This window comes from Vidua macroura, chromosome 9 (genome assembly GCF_024509145.1).
Source record: "Vidua macroura isolate BioBank_ID:100142 chromosome 9, ASM2450914v1, whole genome shotgun sequence".
NCBI classification, from domain to species: Eukaryota; Metazoa; Chordata; class Aves; order Passeriformes; family Viduidae; genus Vidua; species Vidua macroura.
Genome location: NC_071579.1, coordinates 21,755,893 through 21,774,540, shown reverse-complemented (window position 1 = coordinate 21,774,540; position 18,648 = coordinate 21,755,893). Strand labels below are relative to the sequence as shown.

The window sequence follows — 18,648 nt, the reverse complement described above, 5'->3', positions numbered from 1 at the left end:
TTTTTTAGACTATTTGTGTAGGTGGGTATAGGAACAGCAGTGAGACGAATACAGAGCCTTACAGATAGGTTTATTTGTGTCACTGTTGTCAGGTTGTAAACCTGGACAGATTAAAGTTCTCTTTTCTATTGCCTCTCACTAGAAATCTGCCAGACTTGCTAGAGAACGAGCAGGACCTAACACATTAGATGTCATTAACATTCTATCTGTGGCCTTCCCCCTGTGCTAGTCTTTAGGCTTCTCTCCCCGTGGTGCAGGGTAGCCATGGATGGTAATCTCAGTTGTCTGGCGTGGGAAGTAGAATCTGATATCACTGCGGTCGACAGGAACCTGGGAAACAAAAATGACAAACAGTCAGGAGCTTTTACTAAAATCAGTAGTAGTAGTAGTCCCTCCTGGGGGGAGTGATGCAAGGTATTCCACTGCTGAGAAATGTCCAAATGGCAGAAGAGCAGGGTACCACTGTACTGTTCACTGCTTTGTCATGGTCAAACCTGCCAAATAAGGAAAACTTAGCAAATTAAACAACATCATCAGTTCTGACTCTGAAAATGGAACTTGCTTCCCTACACACACGTTTAGTTGCCTCTACCCTGCCAGACTAATCCTACCAGCAGTTCCTTAATACCACAGAGCCCAGCTGGGATGTCTGTCTCTACTCTTGTCATGAGTAACTAGTTTACTTGATATATAATATGAAAAGTCAATGAAGACTATCTTATTTTCTTATTTATCTTAGTTCTCTTTATAACAGTCCAAAATTTGCCTTTCCCAAAACGCTAATCTGCAGAGTCAGTCATCAGTACAGCTGTTTGCCAGATATGATTGATGTCTCAACTTGTTAATCATATTTCTTTTCCTTCTGTTTATTCACACTTCCCTAGATGAATCCTCACTGGTGAATCTACTTTGGGTATACTTACATGATTATTCATTTTATGGTTCTGCTTGCAATTTATTTGAAAGATGTTGTGCAGCAGCACATTTCTTTTCACAGTACTTCTGTACATCACTTCCCATTGCTCACTCACCATTTCTCATGGCTGAACGCTTTAATAAACAGCCCTGAGTACACCTGTGGCATTTGGCAGTGTGCTCTCACTGTCACTGTAGATGTTTTGCAGTCAGGTTTCTCAGGGGAAGTGTACTGCATCTCTGTTCACAAGTTTCTGCCAGTGTGAACAGTCCTCTTAGGTGTAAATTTTAAAAACTTGTTTTCTGTTAACAGCTCTGCTCATTCCCTGTAATTCTTGTTTTCCTCGTTTGTCACAAATTCTTTTCCTGCCTGAGTATTTTTCAGTGTGGCAGGCTTAACATCTCTGAATCCTGTAAAGGGCTGAGTCTTTAAGCATCCTACTCACCAAAGGTGTTGTATGCCAGCCAATTTCTTGGCTTTCAGTTTGTGGCTCTGAGTATTTCTTTCTTGGCACCACTGCTGCACGGTGAAGAAGATTCAGGAATTCATCTGTTATTTTAAGAGACACAAATACAAATGAAAAGTGTTTAAAAATCAGTCACCCCTGGACATGTGTTAGAATGGGACATCTTAACACTATCCAAGCAACAGCAAGAACAGCAAGGGTAGAGGCAGCCTCTGTGCTTCTGTGAATGATACTGTCAGAATGCACGGTGACATTTCTACTCAAATATTTCCTGAAGAAGTTTCAAGATTTGCCTTACAGTACTGTCCTGTTAATTCTGGTGTCCCTGTCTACTGTACTGCAGCATCTTCCTTTCCTACACCACATCTAATACAAACCAGTGCTCCATGACAGCTCTCAACTTTCACAGTTGCCTGAAGCCTGCAGCCTTTCCCTGGTCTGGTTTGCCACCCTCCCCAGTCCTTGAATAGAGCAGGCCAACCTTACCTGACCCATTAAGGTTTTTTAGACAAAATTAGCATGTTAGAAATAAGGGAGCAGCTGCCATAAGGGCTCTTGTTACCAGTGTTCTAAAGTAAGACTGGGCAGTCATTTCAGCAGTTTAACCTGTGTGGTGGTTGGGTAGAATCTGCAATGGCAGGCAACATGTACATACAGAACATACTTCCAGGTATTTTTGTTTTCCCGAAAGGTTTAGATTCTCAACTAAAATTTTATAGTATGACTATAAGGAATTGTATATATTTTTAGCTGATATATATTTTAATTAAAAACAAAAATAAGAGCATAATGGCATGGCTGCAAACTTGTGCTAAAAATGGAAAGTAATGGGAAAGGGCCTTAAAGTGGAAAAAAACCTGCTTTACAAACAAAAATCATAAATTAGTTTAACTTACTTATATGGTCACAGAAGGTGTTTCCACATACATGATACTTTAGACTGATTACAATTATTAAATCTTATATGTTAATAATTTTCTTATGTAGTTACCACAAGCTTTTCAGAGACTTCTTACCGTCTATTGGCTCCTGTACGTTCTCATGCCAAGACATTGGCTTCCTAGCAACCATGTGAACTGGAGAGAAATGAGACAGGTGAATGGCTTTAATGTGAATTTGGCATCACAGCCAGGTATAGAATATGTATTATTGAACTGCATGTGCGTAGAAGAAACTGAGTTAGAAATACTGATTAATGGCAACTTCTAGAACTTCTAGGAAGGGAAGGGCATTAACTGTGCTAAAGGCCCTTCAACAGGAATGCTGCCTGTGCTTACCGTATCAGAGTGCCACCCCAGGCAGGGCATGGCCTGCAGAGTGCCAAGTCTCAGGAAATTAGTTTTCTTTGTTGTTTTATTGAAAAACCTAGACCTGAAAGAATCTACTTATATCACCTGCCTGTGCTAGCACAGACTGTGAATTGGCAGGTAGAAAGCAATCAGGACCTGAAGGAACAGGGTGTAGTCTTGGGGCCTTCTACTCTACTTTGGCTCTGTATTTACATTGAATTTGTAAGTTCCACATCCTAAATAGTTGCCTCACTTCTACGTGGTCACTGAAGGCACCATCTGGGCAAGTGGGTCATGTCTTGGTTCTGTCTCTGCGTGTGCAGACCGGTTCCTCAGGCAAAAGGGAAGTGCACCAGTTGCCCTTTCCAGCTTTACCCCCCTCACTGGCCACTGCTGCCCCACTGCGGGCCTTCCTCCGGTCCCCCCGACTCCCCTCACGGCTTTTCTTGTCCCCGGCGCTTTACGCCGGTTCCCTGTGGCCGCGAGGCCTCACCGGGGTGGAAGGGGTTCACGGTGTACTGCGTGAAGAGCAGCTGCCACCGGCGCTCCTTCTTGGCCCGCTCGGCGTGGCAGCGGTTCTGCAGCGCGTCCGGCGGGTCCCTCTCGCCGCGCCGAGCCTCCATGGCCGCGCCGGCTGCGCGCGTCCCGCGGCCGTGGCAACGCCCGCGTGCTGCCGGCGAGGCCGCCGATTGGCCCGCCCGGCGCTCCGCCCCGCGCCCCTCCCTTCTCGCCTCCTATTGGCCACCGAGTTAAAGCGCCCGGCGCTGATTGGCGGCGGCGCACGCGGCGCGTTTGAACGGCCGGCGGGGCGATGGAGGCGGCGGAGCTGCGCTGCACGGCGGCCGTGGAGCAGCCGCTGCCGGGGGGACTCGCCCCGCGCCGCCGCGTGATGCGGAACGCGACCGTGCTGCTGGGCCGCAACGAGCTGCGGCAGCCCGTGCTGCGGGTGGCCGGCGGCAACGGCGCGGCGGCGGCGGCGCTGAGCTTCGTGCTGGCCGGTGACGCCGTGAGGCTCTTCACGCGGTTCGCGGGCGAGGGGCGGGCGGCGGTGCGGCCGGGGCCGGACGGCGTCCAGGTGCTGCTGTCCGACTGCCCCCCGGACGCGCTGCGCCGCTTCCTCCGCCTCCTGCGGCTCAAGGTGGCCGCCGGGTCGCGGGACGCGCCGCGCCGCCCCCGCCTGCTGGAGCGGCCGCCGCCGTCCTTCTCCGTCATCAGCCCGGTGCAGGAGCGGGACCTGCTGTGCGGCCCCGGCCGCCGCCGCCCCGGCGAAGAGAGGGGGGAGCGCCCGGCGGAGGTGAGTCCCGGGGCGAGGGGGCGGCCCCGGGTCGCGGCCCTGCCCTCACAGCGCAGCCCCTCCTGTCCCGCAGGTGCCCCGCGCGGAGAGGCGGCCCCCGGCGAGGCTCTCGGCGGAGCAGGAGGCGGTGCTGCGCGCCGTGCGGAGCGGGAAGAGCATCTTCTTCACCGGCTCTGCAGGTGAGGGCTCCCGGCGACTCTCAACGGCTCCCCGCGGATAGTCCTGGCCATTGACCTGTTGCTTCTCTCTCGAAGGGACCGGGAAGTCGTTCCTGCTGAAGAGAATCGTGGGCTCCCTCCCTCCGAACGTCACCTACCCTACAGCCAGCACGGGAGTGGCGGCTTGTCACATTGGTGGCACTACCCTCCACGCCTTTGCAGGTGATGGCCTGCCCGACAGCAATGGGCTGGGAGCTTTTACTCCCTTCCCAAAGAATCAGGAGCATCCTAAAGCATTGTTTTTTTGTCCTGTGACAGGGATAGGCTCTGGGAAGGCGCCGCTGGAACAGTGCATTCAGCTGGCAGAGAGGCCAGGGGTGCGCCAGCATTGGCTGGCCTGCCAGCACTTAATTATTGATGAGATTTCAATGGTGGATGGCAAGTTCTTTGACAAGCTGGAAGCAGTGGCAAGGTGAGCAACTGTCAGGTCAAAGTAGCAGAAATTAATTTCTCTAAACTTCCAGTATGCTTCCTTTCTTTTGTTTTGTGCATGGATACAAGGCAGCTGCTGGTACAGGGCTCTAAGGAAGAATGAAATCATAGTATCTGGGTTGATCTTTACCATGAGATAGGTTTTGGTCATGTCCACTGCTCACTGAGCTGTGGCCGTTTGGGTTATTTTCTCCATCTCCTGAGCTACGTGCTGTTTATAGAGGTGAATCCAGAATATACAGCTCTGCCCAAAAGGTCCCTCTTGGAAGACAGAATTAGCTGTAGTATAACAGCCACTAAAGAACCAAGACTGGTAATGACCTCTGGGCTAGGTAAGCAAAGCAAATTTAATGTCTTGTACTAGTACTGCTTAATTATTTGAGCTCTTCTGAGGCAGCTGGGGATAAACATCTTTCACTGCATGTTGTCTAGGTTTGAATGTACGGACAGATTAAGAAGTAACTTCTGGGACCTGACTATATCCAGATTCTGGAGGACATTCAAAACTTCTCTTCTATCCCTTTCAGGGCCGTCAGAAAACGGGATGAGCCTTTTGGAGGAATTCAGCTAATTATCTGTGGGGATTTCTTACAGCTACCCCCAGTCTCCAAGGCTAATGAAGAAACCAAGTTCTGCTTCCAGGTACAGAACTGTCCCTAAACTCCTTCTCATACTTCAGTCTACCTCTTTCTTAACAAGAGAATGATTTTTCCAGGCAAGATGCTGGAGGAAATGCGTCCACATAAACATGGAGCTGACTGAAGTGCGGAGACAGACTGACAAGACCTTTGTCTCAATCCTGAGTGCAATCCGTTTAGGCAGGTGAGAAACTCATCTCTCTTTGTAATCCCTGCTCTCCACTGATGAAGCAGAGGAAAGAGCAGTTTGTCACTTTTCTGTAATCTGTCAGGATGTGTAGCTGTGGGCAAAAGCTTTAAATGCTTTAGTTAACATAGGCAGGTTTCATATATACTGCTCTGGTAAGGAAGGACCCTTCCTAGGGTCCCTCTGTAATTTCTGTGAATGAATTCAAAGGATCCTGAGCTGGCAGGGCTGGGGCACACACTGCCTCTGCTCTCTCACTTTATGCAGGTATCCTTCTCTGTCCTCTCTGGAGGCCTGTAGCTTGCACAGACTGATCTAGCTGTGTGGAGGTTACTGCTGCTCAAACCTGTTCCTGATCACTTTAAAGAAGAACTCCCTTTTCCTGGCTACCAGGTGCACAGAGGAGGTTACCAGACAGCTGATGCAGACAGCTGCTCACAAGTCTGAGCGTGATGGGATCCTGGCTACGAGGCTCTGCACCCATAAAGATGATGTAGACATAACCAACGAGAGACGCTTGCAACAGCTGCCAGGTGAACTCAGTGGAGGAAACTGCTGGCTCTGGGGCTGAGCTCTGCATGGACACAGTGGGGGTACTGGAGTGTTGGGTGGAACTAGTGTTCTGTCATGCACAGCAGCACCATCCAAGCTCTGTGTGTTGGAGTTGAGGTGTCTAGGGAAAAAATTCAGGCTTTTTGTTTAAAAAGCCACAATGTCACTATTTGGTTTGTAAGAAACAGCAAGCTCATTGCTTACTGTGAGATAGGGTGGGTAATTTATTGCCTCCACACCCCTACTTTTTCTTTCTATAGCATCTTAGAAAGGCCATGCTCTATCCAGCCATGACTTGAATTCAAGCCTATTTAATTTTTTGCTGTTTTTGGCTTGCTGGCCCTTGGATTCTTCCTTAGTCTGCTTTGTAGATCTGGTATTGGTAGTGAGTGAAACTGCTCAAAATGCTGTCTGCTCAGTTCTTATTTACTGCTGACCCTTCATTCCTGTGCCTTTTCATGCTCTGGAAGTTATATAGGGAAGAGAAGCAATAGTGGGCTCTCTGCTGTTAGATGTGACTAGGTTTGTGTGAGGATGTCCTAGCAGCAGAGCAGAATGGATATTAAAAGAGGAATTACTGTTAGAAATAAATTCTGAACCTCCTGAAATGCTGTGTAGAGTATGTTCAACAGTTGTAAGTCCTGTCTTTCTTTCCTTAACAGGAGAAGTGCATGTATTTGAGGCTTTGGACAGTGATCCAATGCTAGTGAAGTTAATTGATGCTCAGTGTCCTGTGGGTGGTAGAGTTGAGCTAAAGCTTGGAGCTCAGGTAAGTGTGTGCACATACATGTGTGATAGACCAGAACAAATGGCATAAGAAAAATTGAGGAATATCAGAGAAATGTCTAGAGTAGATTAATATACAGAATGCAAATTCAGTCTAGAATGGTTATGCCAGGCCAACAGAAGACTCTATCCCAGTCTGTGTATCTTTTCTGCTTAGAGTCTTATCCAGACAGAAGATGAGTTCAGGTCCATGTCTTGGGGACAGTGATGATTGCTGGGACTTTGACAGACATGTCCAATCAAATTTAGAAGCTTTCCAGTAGCAGAGAGCATAAGCAGTCCTTGCCTGCAGTCTCAGCTCCAGGTACAGCAGCCCTCCCCACCTGTAAAGGTATGGCACAACTTGCCATATTTGCTAGACTGGGCACCTAGCTCTGAGCTAGGGCTGTCAGAATGGAAAGGATGTAGGGTTGTACTTAGCAGTAGCATTGTTTGCTTTGGAAACTTGTTCCTTTGCTGTTCCCAGAATCTGTATATGCACAGGCTGGTGATGCCTGGTGAAGGGGAAACTGCTCCCTGGATCTGAGCTCACAGCTGTGGACAGAAACAGCTCAAGTAAAATGTTCAGGGCTGTAAAATGACATAGTTAGGAATCCTAGGAAGGAAAGACTGTGAAATAATTCCAATCAAATGGGAGATGGTGCTGCAATAGGCAGGATAGGATGATTTGGCCAAATCAGCCTGATTGCTTATGCTTCCTGGCAAGAAGTTTAGCTGCAGGCTGTAGAAGCAGTGCATTAAACATTTTTCTTTTTCTCTGTAGGTGATGTTAGCAAAGAATCTGGATGTGTCTCAAGGGCTGGTGAATGGGGCACGAGGTGTTGTTGTAGGGTTTGAAAGTGAACAGAAGGGTAAGCAAGCCTTTTGATCTTTTGTTGAAGGAAGTGAGAAAATAACAAAACTGTTTGCCATTGGTGGCTGATGACTTCTTAATTTTGTTTACAGCTTGGTAGTAATTTGAAGGAAAGCAGAGAGATCTCTGCAAGCTTGGGGCTCTCACGAGCTGTGATGTCATGCACTGCATCAGCTACAGCTATCTGTAGGCCTCTTGTGTTCTGTATGTAAATGTGTATGCTCATTTGAAGTTCCCGTTTGTTCTGTTGAAGCAAATTGTGATGAATTTGTTTGTTTTTCTCAAAGAATAATGTTCTGCTACCTGCAAAATATATTTTTCTCTGCATCACAACTGGTAAAATACCTGCCTTTAATTCTTCTGCTTAAGTAGGTGTGACATGCTATTAACTGTCTGTGGATTTAGGTTTGGTTTATGCAGAAGAAAGGTGTTCTTAAGCTGCTGACATCCTGGTTGTTGAGTGTCAGGAATACATCCCTGTTTTTTCCTGCTCCCATTCCTACAGGGCTGCCTAAGGTGAGGTTTCTCTGTGGGGTCACACAGCTCATAAAAATGGAGAAATGGGTCATTAAAGGACCATCAGGAGTTCATCTGAGTCGTCAGCAATTACCTTTAAAATTGGCATGGGCCATTTCCATTCACAAGAGTCAGGTGGGTGTTCTTGTACCACTGTCTATAGACTTTTACACCATTCTAAACCTTTTTTCCTGGGTGAGCTTGCATTGCTGGTGAAACAGGAGGGAAAGCTGAAAGGCCCTTGCTGGGGGGGGGAAGCTCCAGAATGTGTCTAGCTGCAGAGAGATGGCATCTCTTTTGCTTGTGGGGCTGTTAGTGGTAGTGGGGTTTCCTTAAGGGCACTGCCACCTGCAAAGTTGGTGTTAGACTACAAAGCAGCATTATTTATCACTGTAGGGTGAGGAGGGTAGTGCTCCCCTGAGAGCATTAGGGACCTGAGCTCTGCAGGGTAACTGAGGAAGCTGCTGGAGCCACAACTCTGCTCTTCGGGCTGGACCTGCCCTTTGGTGGTGTGCAGTGGTGATTTTTTCAATATAACTTTCAGTGTAACAGTGTAATATTTTCAAAGTTCCTTCATTTCCAGAAGACTTCATACTTGATAAATACTGGTCTTGGAGACCTGTGACCTGTGAGTTTATGCCCATGACACAGTTGAAACTAGGCCATGCTGCAAATTCTGCTGCACCTGGGACAAGCCATGAGACAGGGCTGGCCAGGCCTTACCCAAACTCTCAGGACTGCTTGAGAAAAGTGCCTGTCCCAGTTAACTACTAAGGGTGAAACCAGCAGGGTTTCCTTCCCTGCTGTGTTGGAGTATGGAGTTTGATGCAACAAGAGCCTTACTGGAGTTAGTTAGTGGATCCTGCTATCTACTAGAAATTTCCTGACAGTGGAAAAATGCCTTTGCTTTCTACTGATTCCCTTTTTTTAAAATCGAAACCTTTTACCAAAGATAGTACCTTGGACAGACTCACAGGACAGGTTAGTGTTGATACACCACAATGTTCTTGTTTGTTTGCTCTGTAACCAAGCTCTCTGTGCCTTTGATAGGGCATGTCTTTAGACTGTGTGGAAATCTCCCTGTCTCGTGTCTTTGAAAGTGGGCAGGCTTATGTAGCCCTCTCCCGAGCCCGAAGCCTTGAGGGTCTCCGTGTTCTGGATTTTGACCCAAAAGCAGTGAGAGCTGATCCTGCTGTGCTGCAGTTCTACAGACAGCTGAGACGTCATCAGCTTCCAGCCCAGGTAAAGAAAAATCTCACACTAGCAAAAGCTGCCTTGTGCAACCAGGATCAGAGATGTGGGCACCAAGATGTTTCCTTTTCTTCCTAAGCAAGAGCAACACTTGTAGTAGCAGGAGAGATAAAACTGCAGAGAGGGCATGTAGCAGGGCAGCTCTTGGTGGCAAAATGTCGACACTGCAGTGTTTGGGTTGTGTAACACTACCTGGTCCTCTGGGTGAAAGGATGGGTTGGGATTCTTTGATCCTCCTCTTGCAATAAGGAATGAAGGAGAAGTGGGCACAAAATAAATTTCTGCTTTTTTTTTTTTCTTTTTCTTTCTCCTCAAAGGATTCACTACACACCCATTCAGATACTGATGAGAAGGAGAACTGGAAATGCAACTGAGAATGCTCTTCTGGTGTCTGTGAGGTGTCAGCACAGACTGCTGAGATGCAACAATCTTGCTGTGTGTATTTGATAACACAGACAAAGTCAAAGGAGATTTTTTAAGATGTTTGCTTCATCCAGCTGACTCTGGATATGTAGAACTATCCCTGTCTCACATCACTGGAATTTGGAAGGCTTCTGCAGACCCCTTCTGAGCCCCCAGCCTTGAGTACTCCTGTGTCACAAATGCAACCCTAGCAAACAAAATGACTGAACAAGGATGTGCCTGAGGGACATTTCTACAGTTTGATCTTGTCTGAGGGACCTTCCTACCCTTCTCTCCTGCCTGCTAAGTGTAATTTATTACCTGCACGTATAGACTGAGACCTGTGAGCCTTTCTTCAAGTATACCACTGTTGAGAGACAGAAAGTGTGTGTCCTCTTTGCTTGGATGGATTGTTCACAGGAGCTGCTGACACAAGGGAAAGCTGTGCTAAATATCTGGAATACCTGATTTGTCTGCAAGAGAAGAGCTGTTCTTGCTGCCTGACTCCAGGAGTCTGCATAACTTCTTCCACAAGCTGAACTGTCAGAGTTGCACATTGCCTCTTATGCTATAGCATTTTTATTCGTCTGTTGCATACAATGAGGTGATTTTTTTTTTAACCTTTTGAGATGAGCTGGCACTATTTAAAAACGGGAGGAAGTCCTACATCTTATACCCATAATCGTGGAACTACTAGAACTATGACAATTCATTACCCCATGAGCAAGAAGGGGGTCAGAGGAGATGGGTGCTGGTGCCCTCTTGTTTAAACACATGAGGCTCCCATTCAGATGGGAGTTTCTCCTGGAAAAAATGTCTGGCTAATAAGGTGGAGTGTGCAATAGAGTAATGGCTAAGGACATGTGGAGTGAGCTGTAACTTCACTCATTTCACCAAAAGCAGAGACGAGCAGAACTAAGGTACTGCCTTCTTAATAAAGAAGTTTTGGTCTTTGTATTTTAGCACTTTGCTTAAAGCTAAAGTAACTTGCATATTTTAAAATGTTTTATGTATGGGAATAACATGAAATAACATTCAGCTGGAACTTGTCTCTTGCAGAGGAATTCTCTAAAAAAGCCTTTGCAGTGTAAGCAGTTGAAGGCATTTCTTGGCAGCTGCTCTCCTTAAAGCCAGGAAAGAATGTTGACTAGCCAGTGGTTAACATACAGAAAACAGACTTTAATAGGATTTCAAAATGTATTTTTTAGTATTTCATGTTTTGTTTTGTGTTTCTTTGTTTGTTTTGTTGCTTTTTCTGGGCTTGAGAAGGTAGAGTCTTGGAGGAAGCAATAGTATAAGGCAGAAGTGTGACTATTATTCAGAGAGGTTCTTAATGTATCAGCACATTGTTTCTTCAAAGAAGTTTGGTGGGGAGTGGATGGAAGTACCTAGAGGTGGAGCTGGAGCCCATGGAAGGCAAGTCCCAAACCTTGCACTTGGCCAGGGGGCTGGTTTCAGATGGCACTCTTGTGGGATTTTAAAGATGGGATGCTGCAGTATAATGAGGGATTTGTGTTGCGTTGGACTTTAAAGTGTGGGATCTGAAATGCCCAGAATGTTAAAGTGAGTTTTACTGTTGGGGTAGACAACTATGAAGAATAAGCCAGGCAAGTCCAGTATTGACAATAAATTGGTTTATTGATTGGTTATGTAAGAGCAATGAGATAATGCAGGTTCAAATCCTTTAATACCTCTTAAAAAGTTCCTCTACTCCTGTAATTGCAAGATAGAGTGTAAGACTGGTGATTATGTACAATGCAAATAAACTTTTAATTATGATCTTGTGAAGTAAATCACTTAACTGCAGCTTTCATAGACTTAGGGATTGAAATCTTTGCAGTTGTATTGGGGGGCTGGGTTAGTGCCAATTTGAGATAAAATGCTAAACAGAACTTAAAGAGGAAAAGGTTATCAATATTTAATTTAGTATTAAATCTATGTGAAATATTGGGGATGCATTCTCACTGATGGAACTGTGGAAGCAGAATCTCTGCGGCTTTCGAAGGGCTGGCAGCTGTTCTGAGGCCAAAAGGTGTCCATCTGTGTAAATTTTGGATGTTCTCACGTCCAGCTAGAGCAAATATAGGGACAGGTGCTGAGTTTGAAAGCTGCTATTTAAATCCTAAAAGAAGCAGTCAGGACAAATTTGAGCTGTCAGGCTCTGTCATGGCTCCTCTTTGGTCAGGATTACGATGAGGCCTTTTTTAAATGGAATAATGCTTCACTATATATGAGCTAAAAAAATCTTGTAATACAATAAATATCCCTTCTTCCACATTCTCCGTAACATGTTAATTTTTCTTACAGAGGTACTATCTAGAAGTAGAATTCAGTACATCACCATGGGATTTAAAAAAAAAAAATAATCACAACTTTTTGTTGTGGCGATTGTACTGGAAGAAGAGAGATGCTCCTCCTCTCTTCTTTAGTCCGTCAAATGCAGAAGACTCTGAAGGCCGAGCAGCTTTTTCCAGGAGGCTGCCCCAGGCCAGCCCCAGCCTGCCTGGTGCTGCCGCTGTTCTCCGCCGGGTTACTGCGGGGACAATTCCCGTGGCTCGGGCCAGAGCAAACACCGGTGCCACCCTCAGCTCGCACAGCCGAGAGCTTGTGCCTGTGGATCCTCTCCGCAGGCTCTGCTCCCGCAGGGCAGCTCTGCTCCGCCACGGCCTCTGCGGGGCTGCGGCGGGCGCTGGAGCTCCTCCGCCGCTGCCCCTCCGGCCCGCCTGCTCCCACGCCTCCTTCCTCCCATGTTTTCCCCGCAGTTTCCTCCCTCAGAGCTGGAGCTGGCCAGGTCGGGCACGGGGCAGCCCCGACCCCTCCTCTCAGAGGCTCCCAGCAGCACCGGGGCTCGACCGGCAGAAGCGCCGAGGGGCGGAGAGCAGCGCCCAGCGCCGCCGGCCGCCCGCGGGGCCTGTCCCGGCGGGAGGGGAAAGGCCGCAGCCGCTCGGCACAGGGACAGGGACAGGGACAGGCACAGGGACAGGGAGGAGCTGGCCCGGCGCAGCCCCAGCCCGGGGGACAGGACAGGCTCCATGAGGGCACTCGGCTGTGCAGTGATGGCTGGTGTCCCCGTGGAAAAAGAGGCTCCCATGACTGTACTCCCGTAAATAGGGGGAGTTAATATCGTCTCTCTTCACAAACTGAAGAGAAAGCATTTAAGCATTTAAACGTCTGCCTTAACTGCAGCTATTATTAAGTGAATTAAACTAAGAGTTTGATTCATAATTGGTATTTCTGTTACCACAAAGTACAGCCGTTCTCATTTCAAATACATTAAACCATAAGAAACTGCGTTATAGCAGCTAAAGCTCCATAATACATTTATGTGTTATTGGAAGCATAATTCACAAACAGCATTATTAAAATCTTACCAGCTTCCAGTTTAAATTTTTGTATGGTGATTTAACACCCTGCCTCTCTATGTGACATTTTCATTATAATTAAACATGAATGTGTCCTCACAGTCTGTGCCCACAAGTCCTGGGAGCAGAGGAAAGGCAGCAATAGTCCTGTTGATCTTGGATGCTGTAATAAGATTGTGTCCAGGAATTAGACCTTCATATCCAGAATTGCTCTGAATAGATAAAAAAATGCTACTCTTAAGTAATGGAAATACAGTACATTATTGGTTGTGCTATGAATGCTAATAATGTCATTTTTCTTGCAGCTATTACAAGTTTCTCATTTTATATTAGGCCACTCCGTGACATGTAATTGTCTTCTGCTGTTGAATCTAAGCAGTTCTATTATTAGCAGGAGAAAAGACCTGAATTGCTAGAGATTGCATTTAGATGTGTAAAATTTCTATTTTGCTGTTTCCTCTATAACTATTTTATGCTTGTTTCTATTACAAATAGTAAGATGTTGTATGGAATATTTTTGCTGAGCTACTTACTAGCATATAATTTATGGAATCTGGTTGTAGAGGCAAAATAAGTTGATAAGAAGTCTAAGAGTAGTTTTTCACTTACAATTATGGAATACTGCACTATTTGATTTTCTTTCCTTTAAATTTGTTGTGGTGTTGATACAGGGGGCTGTCAGATGTGACAAAGAATGTATGACAGTGCTCCTGGGGTGGCAGCTCTGTAGGCACCAACAGCTTCCTAACTGGTACCACATGTGGGCAATTGGGTTCCAAGGTAACACATGTTTTTACTAAATTGTTTATTACAATATTTCCACAATTACAGCTAAGATAAAGATGTCTCTGACAGAAATTTAAGATTTTTAATTAAGATTTTATTACTATTATTATATGGACTTCGTTGGGTTTTTTTTCTCCTCTTATTTCTCAAAATATATGTTTTTTGTCAACAGACAGGTGAATGTGTATAGGAACCACAACTTCCATCCACTGCTTCTTAAGCCACAGGGCTATATATCGGTTTTCTGTAGGACACGTGATTTTTTTTTTTTAATTACTATAAACACCCTGAGAATTACAGGGGGATTTGCACAGACTTCTAGGAGTTGGTCCAGGTCTTTAGATTTTGGGTTCTGTTTTGTTTTTTGAAAGATCTGTGATTCCCTCTGATTGAGGTTAGAGAGGGTATAACATATTTGAAGACAATGCTAGGCATTAAATTAAAAACATAAGTAAAACTTCTTAAGATTATTCCAGTAGCTAATAATTCACAAATACAAGGCATCACATATCTTTTAGTATTTCCAAGTGAAGGCTGGACAAACTTACTGAATGTAACAAATCAAATATGAAAGACATTGATGTGAATTAATGAAAATAACTTGGATTAGAAAACAACTTCTAAAGGTTGTGATTTATCTGGGAAGAGAGTGTGTAGTGACCAGACTGTTTTTAAGTTGTTCCATAAGAAAATTCCAGGTAAGTTACCTTTGTGTTTGTGTTGGATTAATAGGACACCTTGTAATAAAATATTTTACTATAATTACACCAGGTCCTTTCAACTGACACTTGGAAATACAAAGTAAATTTTAAAAACAGATCTTGACTCTTGAGCAGTGAACTAGTAATTCATTGCCAGAATGTCAATGCGTAATGCAGAGGGATGTTACCAGGTCTAATTTAAGAATAAAGAAGGAAGCTTTGAAATTGTTTTGGTTTTATCTGCTTCCTCTCCAGATGAGAGAGACCTTGCAATAACCTTAACCCTTTTACTTGTGATGGTAGCAAGCTATGGCTATTTTAACATAAAATCCCCAATGCAAATAGAACACATCAGATGTTTCAGTCAGGTCAGAATGATAAACTTTCATAAAATGTTGTCCCTTTGTCTTCATTAGCCATAATTATTGCTGTCAGTTAAACTTTGGGACAAATATTACATGTCTTCCTTTTGTTTTAAAAATAAAGGATAAAAGTGGCTCTGTAGAGACAATTTTAAGTTCATGTTCAAGATACAGTAATATTTTTGACAGATTGCTGTGAAATCTTGTGCACTCTCAGATCTCAAAAAGTACAAGGTCAAAAATATTGTTTGTGATGCCCAATATATTTTAACAGAAATATTGTCAAAACAAATTACAGTCAGGTTTTGACACTTGTCCTGAAAGTGTCAAAGCCTCCATAAAATACAATACCTCAGAAGCTTCAGGCAAAAAGTCATAAGTGTAATATTCATTCAATAACTCTGTAGGGTATAGATCATCTTGCAGTGCTCAGTTTTGGGGTCAGGACACTAATATAAGAAAGAGGTATCAGCTCCTTAACAACCTTTGCTATGGATTTCATGAGATGTTCTTGGGAAAAAAAAAAAAGGGGAAAACCCCCCAGCTAAACAGAAAAAGCCCAACCCCCCAAAAAAACAGATCCAGCACTGTACCAAGGTCTAACAGCTCCAAGGAGGGAGTGGGATATCAAGCTGAGGTGAAAGCTATGTCAAAAACTGAGGATGAAGAGGGCACACAGCATCTGAAGAATTCTATTTAGAGCCAGAGAAATTGAATTATTAGGAATATGTCCAGATCAAGGCGTGCAGCTGAAGTAAATTTAGAATAGTTACCAAGCATTTTTCCAGATTCAGTAACATCTGTGGGTCTTTGGGATAGAAAGAGATCCTGTATGGTCCATAAGTGTCTGAAAGTGCAGAGGGAGGCACAAGATCATCCTTTAACACCTTTGGTGTCACTGTGGAATGGCCAGAAGTATAAAAACAGAGGTGATGATGTGAGGAAGGAGGGACAGGAGCAGCGCCCAGGCAAAGGCCGTTCAGCAGTACTTGCAATGCTGTGCACAGACAGGACATCAGCTCAAATTCAAAAGGAGCTGCTGGCTGTTTGTCAGCTGTTTGTCAGCTCACCTTGGGGCAGCAGATGGGCAGTGTGTTCAGAAGCCATTAGGAAGCATTATGGTGAACTTGGTGCTGGGGGCAGACAAATGACTACAACCCTTGTCAGATGCACCCCAGTCCAATGAGGAGATGGTGAGGTACTCTGAAAAGAAGTTGTGGCTAGGGGCAGATCCACTGCACATGTAGGCAAGTGCTTGGAACAGTAGAAAACCTAGCAATCTGTTTCAGTAAATCTTTTTTGACTCACATGAATTATGTTTTGCTATGATGGACTCCTTAAAGAGGGGGAGGTGGGTGGAGAAGGCATCTCTAGGACATTTTAGAGATGACAAAAAATATGTGCTACATGTAAGTATGTAAAATACATAGGATGATGATATGTCCACAGGCTGGTTATATACAAATAGATTTCATCCCAAACAAGTGGAAAAAGACAAAACCCCCCCTGTAAATCTTACCAAAAGGGAAGATATTTTATTTCCAGAGCTCAGTGAAACATATTTTGTCTTTACCTCTCAGTTCATAAAGACCTCATCTTGCTCTCACTGAAAATATTTGCTAGAAATCACAGGTGAATTCTATGCTTAGCATGCTGACAGGGGAGAAAACTGCTTTATGTCGTCTTTTTTTTCCCTTCATCTAGACTGTGGCTGGGGGTTCCTTATTTCAAAGGGAATTTACTTGTGCTAAACCCCTAAATGTGTGTGCTTTCTATAGTGAAATGAAAACCACATTTTTTCTAGTATTTGTTTTGCATACTTTCCAATAACTGAGGGGAAAAATGCTACCTAACACATATTTGAATAGAAAATGCTGCTCAGGAAATAGACTAAAAGCCAGCCCTTAGTTTGAAGGGATGTTGGTCTGATGTTACTAAACACTCCAAAGTAAACAGCTCCTGTTCAGTTCACTTTTTTAGAAGTGTGGGATTGTTTTCTGCCTCTAAAATATGCAGTTTCATTAAAGAGAAGATAATTGACAATAAAAGCAGGGGAAGAGTGTGCATTCTGATCTTAAATGCTATGTAAGTGATATAACATCAGAAGAAAACTGCTTTGCCTACTTAGCAGGCTGGAAGCTGCTCTTATTTTCTATCAAACAAGATTTTCAAAAATCACTTTACAGCTTTTAAGTGGTATGCAGGCTTAATTGTTTCCTTATGCTCCATTCTGCAAATATACTAAACGATAACAACCAATTAGCTATTGGTGTGCCAGACGGTTTCTTAATGTGGCATGCCTGCTGTGCCTTAATTTTTCCTTGAACAGGTATTTTCACAGAGCTAATTCATAATATCTTACAGTCTCAGTATAATCCCAACTAAACATTTTGATACTTAGTCCCATGACTGCCTCTTGGAGTCAGAGAACTTCATGCTCCATGGGACAGGTTATTCCATAGCCTGTCAGGGAACATGACATGCACCTGGACAAGTGCAGATGCCAGTGTGAGACAAGTCATGTGGAATGCCTGAAGGATGTCATAAATATTGTATGCAATGCAAATTCTGTTGACAGAGATATGCAAGGGAGGGTAAAATTCTTATCTGGCTGTTTGGAGGACTTTGTATGGAAATGAACCACTGGTGGTGCTCTAGGAATTGCCATATTCCATCAGAACATCAAGTTTGATTTCTTGTCCTCAGCAATGCCTACTGTTTTATAAGCTGGTTATTCAGAGAATGAAGGACCACCCTTCTACAAATATGCCTGTCTAAGTCACTCAGAAAGCAGCTATACTTGTTCAGGGATGAGGGGTAGATTCCATGTTGATTTTTTTCTTTGCAAACCCTGAACTTCTTCCCTGAAAGATGAGAGTGCAGCATCTTCAAAACATGTACACATTGACAGGGCTACAACAGGTCTAATTACTGCACTTTAAAGCAAACAAACAAATTCTGCAAACATTTTGTGTCCAGTTTCTTTTAAATGCAATTGGTAGAACTTTTTACCTGATACATCTTATCTGGTATTTTCCCTGTATACCAGCTGAGGAAAAGCATATATTTCTCACATTTCTTTTTCAAGTGCATCAGTTAAAACCCTTTCCTTAAGTTGCTTAAGGTGACTGGTGTTTAGAAAGACACAGATTTTCTTGGGTTTGGCTGGTCTTCACATTCAGCTGCAGTCTGAGCTACTGGGCAAGGTGGATCAGGCTTACTGGGACTGCAGCTGGGAGCCTGGATGCACAGAGTAAACTGTGTTAGCTTCATTCTGGTCAGACATAACCAGTATTTGCATTTACTTTGGATATTTCAAGCTAAGCAAGTGTAGTCTCAGTGTATTTTATCAATTTGCTGATTAGGTCCTCTGCAAAGTGTGACTCTTATGAGTAAATGACATTAAACATCCCCTGTGGGTCTCAGTGGGAGCTTTGCACAGGGGTTTGCATGCAGCTTGATGATCCACCATAAACATGAGTCACATGCAAATTTTAATGGCACTATTAGGTTCTTCTTTATCCTAGAGAAACCTGTTAATTCTAAATATCTTCTATTATGTTTATTTTCTAATTATTCCCCTTCCTTCAATTTCTTACAAGGAACCTTGAGGACATGTAGCACCTATAGTCCATTT

The 18,648-nt window shown here is 44.4% G+C and overlaps 2 protein-coding genes across 2 annotated transcripts; one reads left to right on the top strand and one right to left on the bottom strand.

Moving 5' to 3' along the window:
• Nucleotides 1–51: 51 nt before the first annotated feature.
• CFAP144 (cilia and flagella associated protein 144) lies at nucleotides 52–3,332 on the bottom strand. The gene is made up of 4 exons (XM_053985126.1): nucleotides 3,165–3,332; nucleotides 2,399–2,458; nucleotides 1,362–1,465; nucleotides 52–330 (listed from the first exon to the last, which is right to left on the bottom strand). The coding sequence occupies exons 1-4, from the start codon at nucleotides 3,292–3,294 to the stop codon at nucleotides 226–228; spliced, it is 399 nt and encodes a 132-aa protein (XP_053841101.1). The 5' UTR covers nucleotides 3,295–3,332; the 3' UTR covers nucleotides 52–225.
• A 71-nt stretch (nucleotides 3,333–3,403) lies between these two features.
• PIF1 (PIF1 5'-to-3' DNA helicase) lies at nucleotides 3,404–11,579 on the top strand. Its single transcript, XM_053985124.1, has 12 exons — nucleotides 3,404–3,965; nucleotides 4,039–4,144; nucleotides 4,220–4,345; nucleotides 4,442–4,595; nucleotides 5,143–5,257; nucleotides 5,331–5,437; nucleotides 5,834–5,973; nucleotides 6,655–6,761; nucleotides 7,542–7,629; nucleotides 8,137–8,282; nucleotides 9,198–9,389; nucleotides 9,716–11,579. Exons 1-12 carry the CDS (start codon nucleotides 3,483–3,485, stop codon nucleotides 9,770–9,772), a joined length of 1,821 nt encoding a protein of 606 aa, XP_053841099.1. The 5' UTR covers nucleotides 3,404–3,482; the 3' UTR covers nucleotides 9,773–11,579.
• Nucleotides 11,580–18,648: the final 7,069 nt, after the last annotated feature.

Coding starts and splice junctions, on each gene's coding strand:
- CFAP144 (XM_053985126.1), bottom strand. CDS start 3,294: ATGGAGGCTCGGCGCGGCGAGAGGGACCCGCCGGACGCGCTGCAGAAC. Junction 2,459..3,164: donor CGTGAACCCCTTCCACCCCG/GTGAGGCCTCGC, acceptor ATTTCTCTCCAG/TTCACATGGTTGCTAGGAAG. Junction 1,466..2,398: donor CGTACAGGAGCCAATAGACG/GTAAGAAGTCTC, acceptor TTAAAATAACAG/ATGAATTCCTGAATCTTCTT.
- PIF1 (XM_053985124.1), top strand. CDS start 3,483: ATGGAGGCGGCGGAGCTGCGCTGCACGGCGGCCGTGGAGCAGCCGCTG. Junction 4,145..4,219: donor CTTCTTCACCGGCTCTGCAG/GTGAGGGCTCCC, acceptor TCTCTCTCGAAG/GGACCGGGAAGTCGTTCCTG. Junction 4,596..5,142: donor AAGCTGGAAGCAGTGGCAAG/GTGAGCAACTGT, acceptor TATCCCTTTCAG/GGCCGTCAGAAAACGGGATG.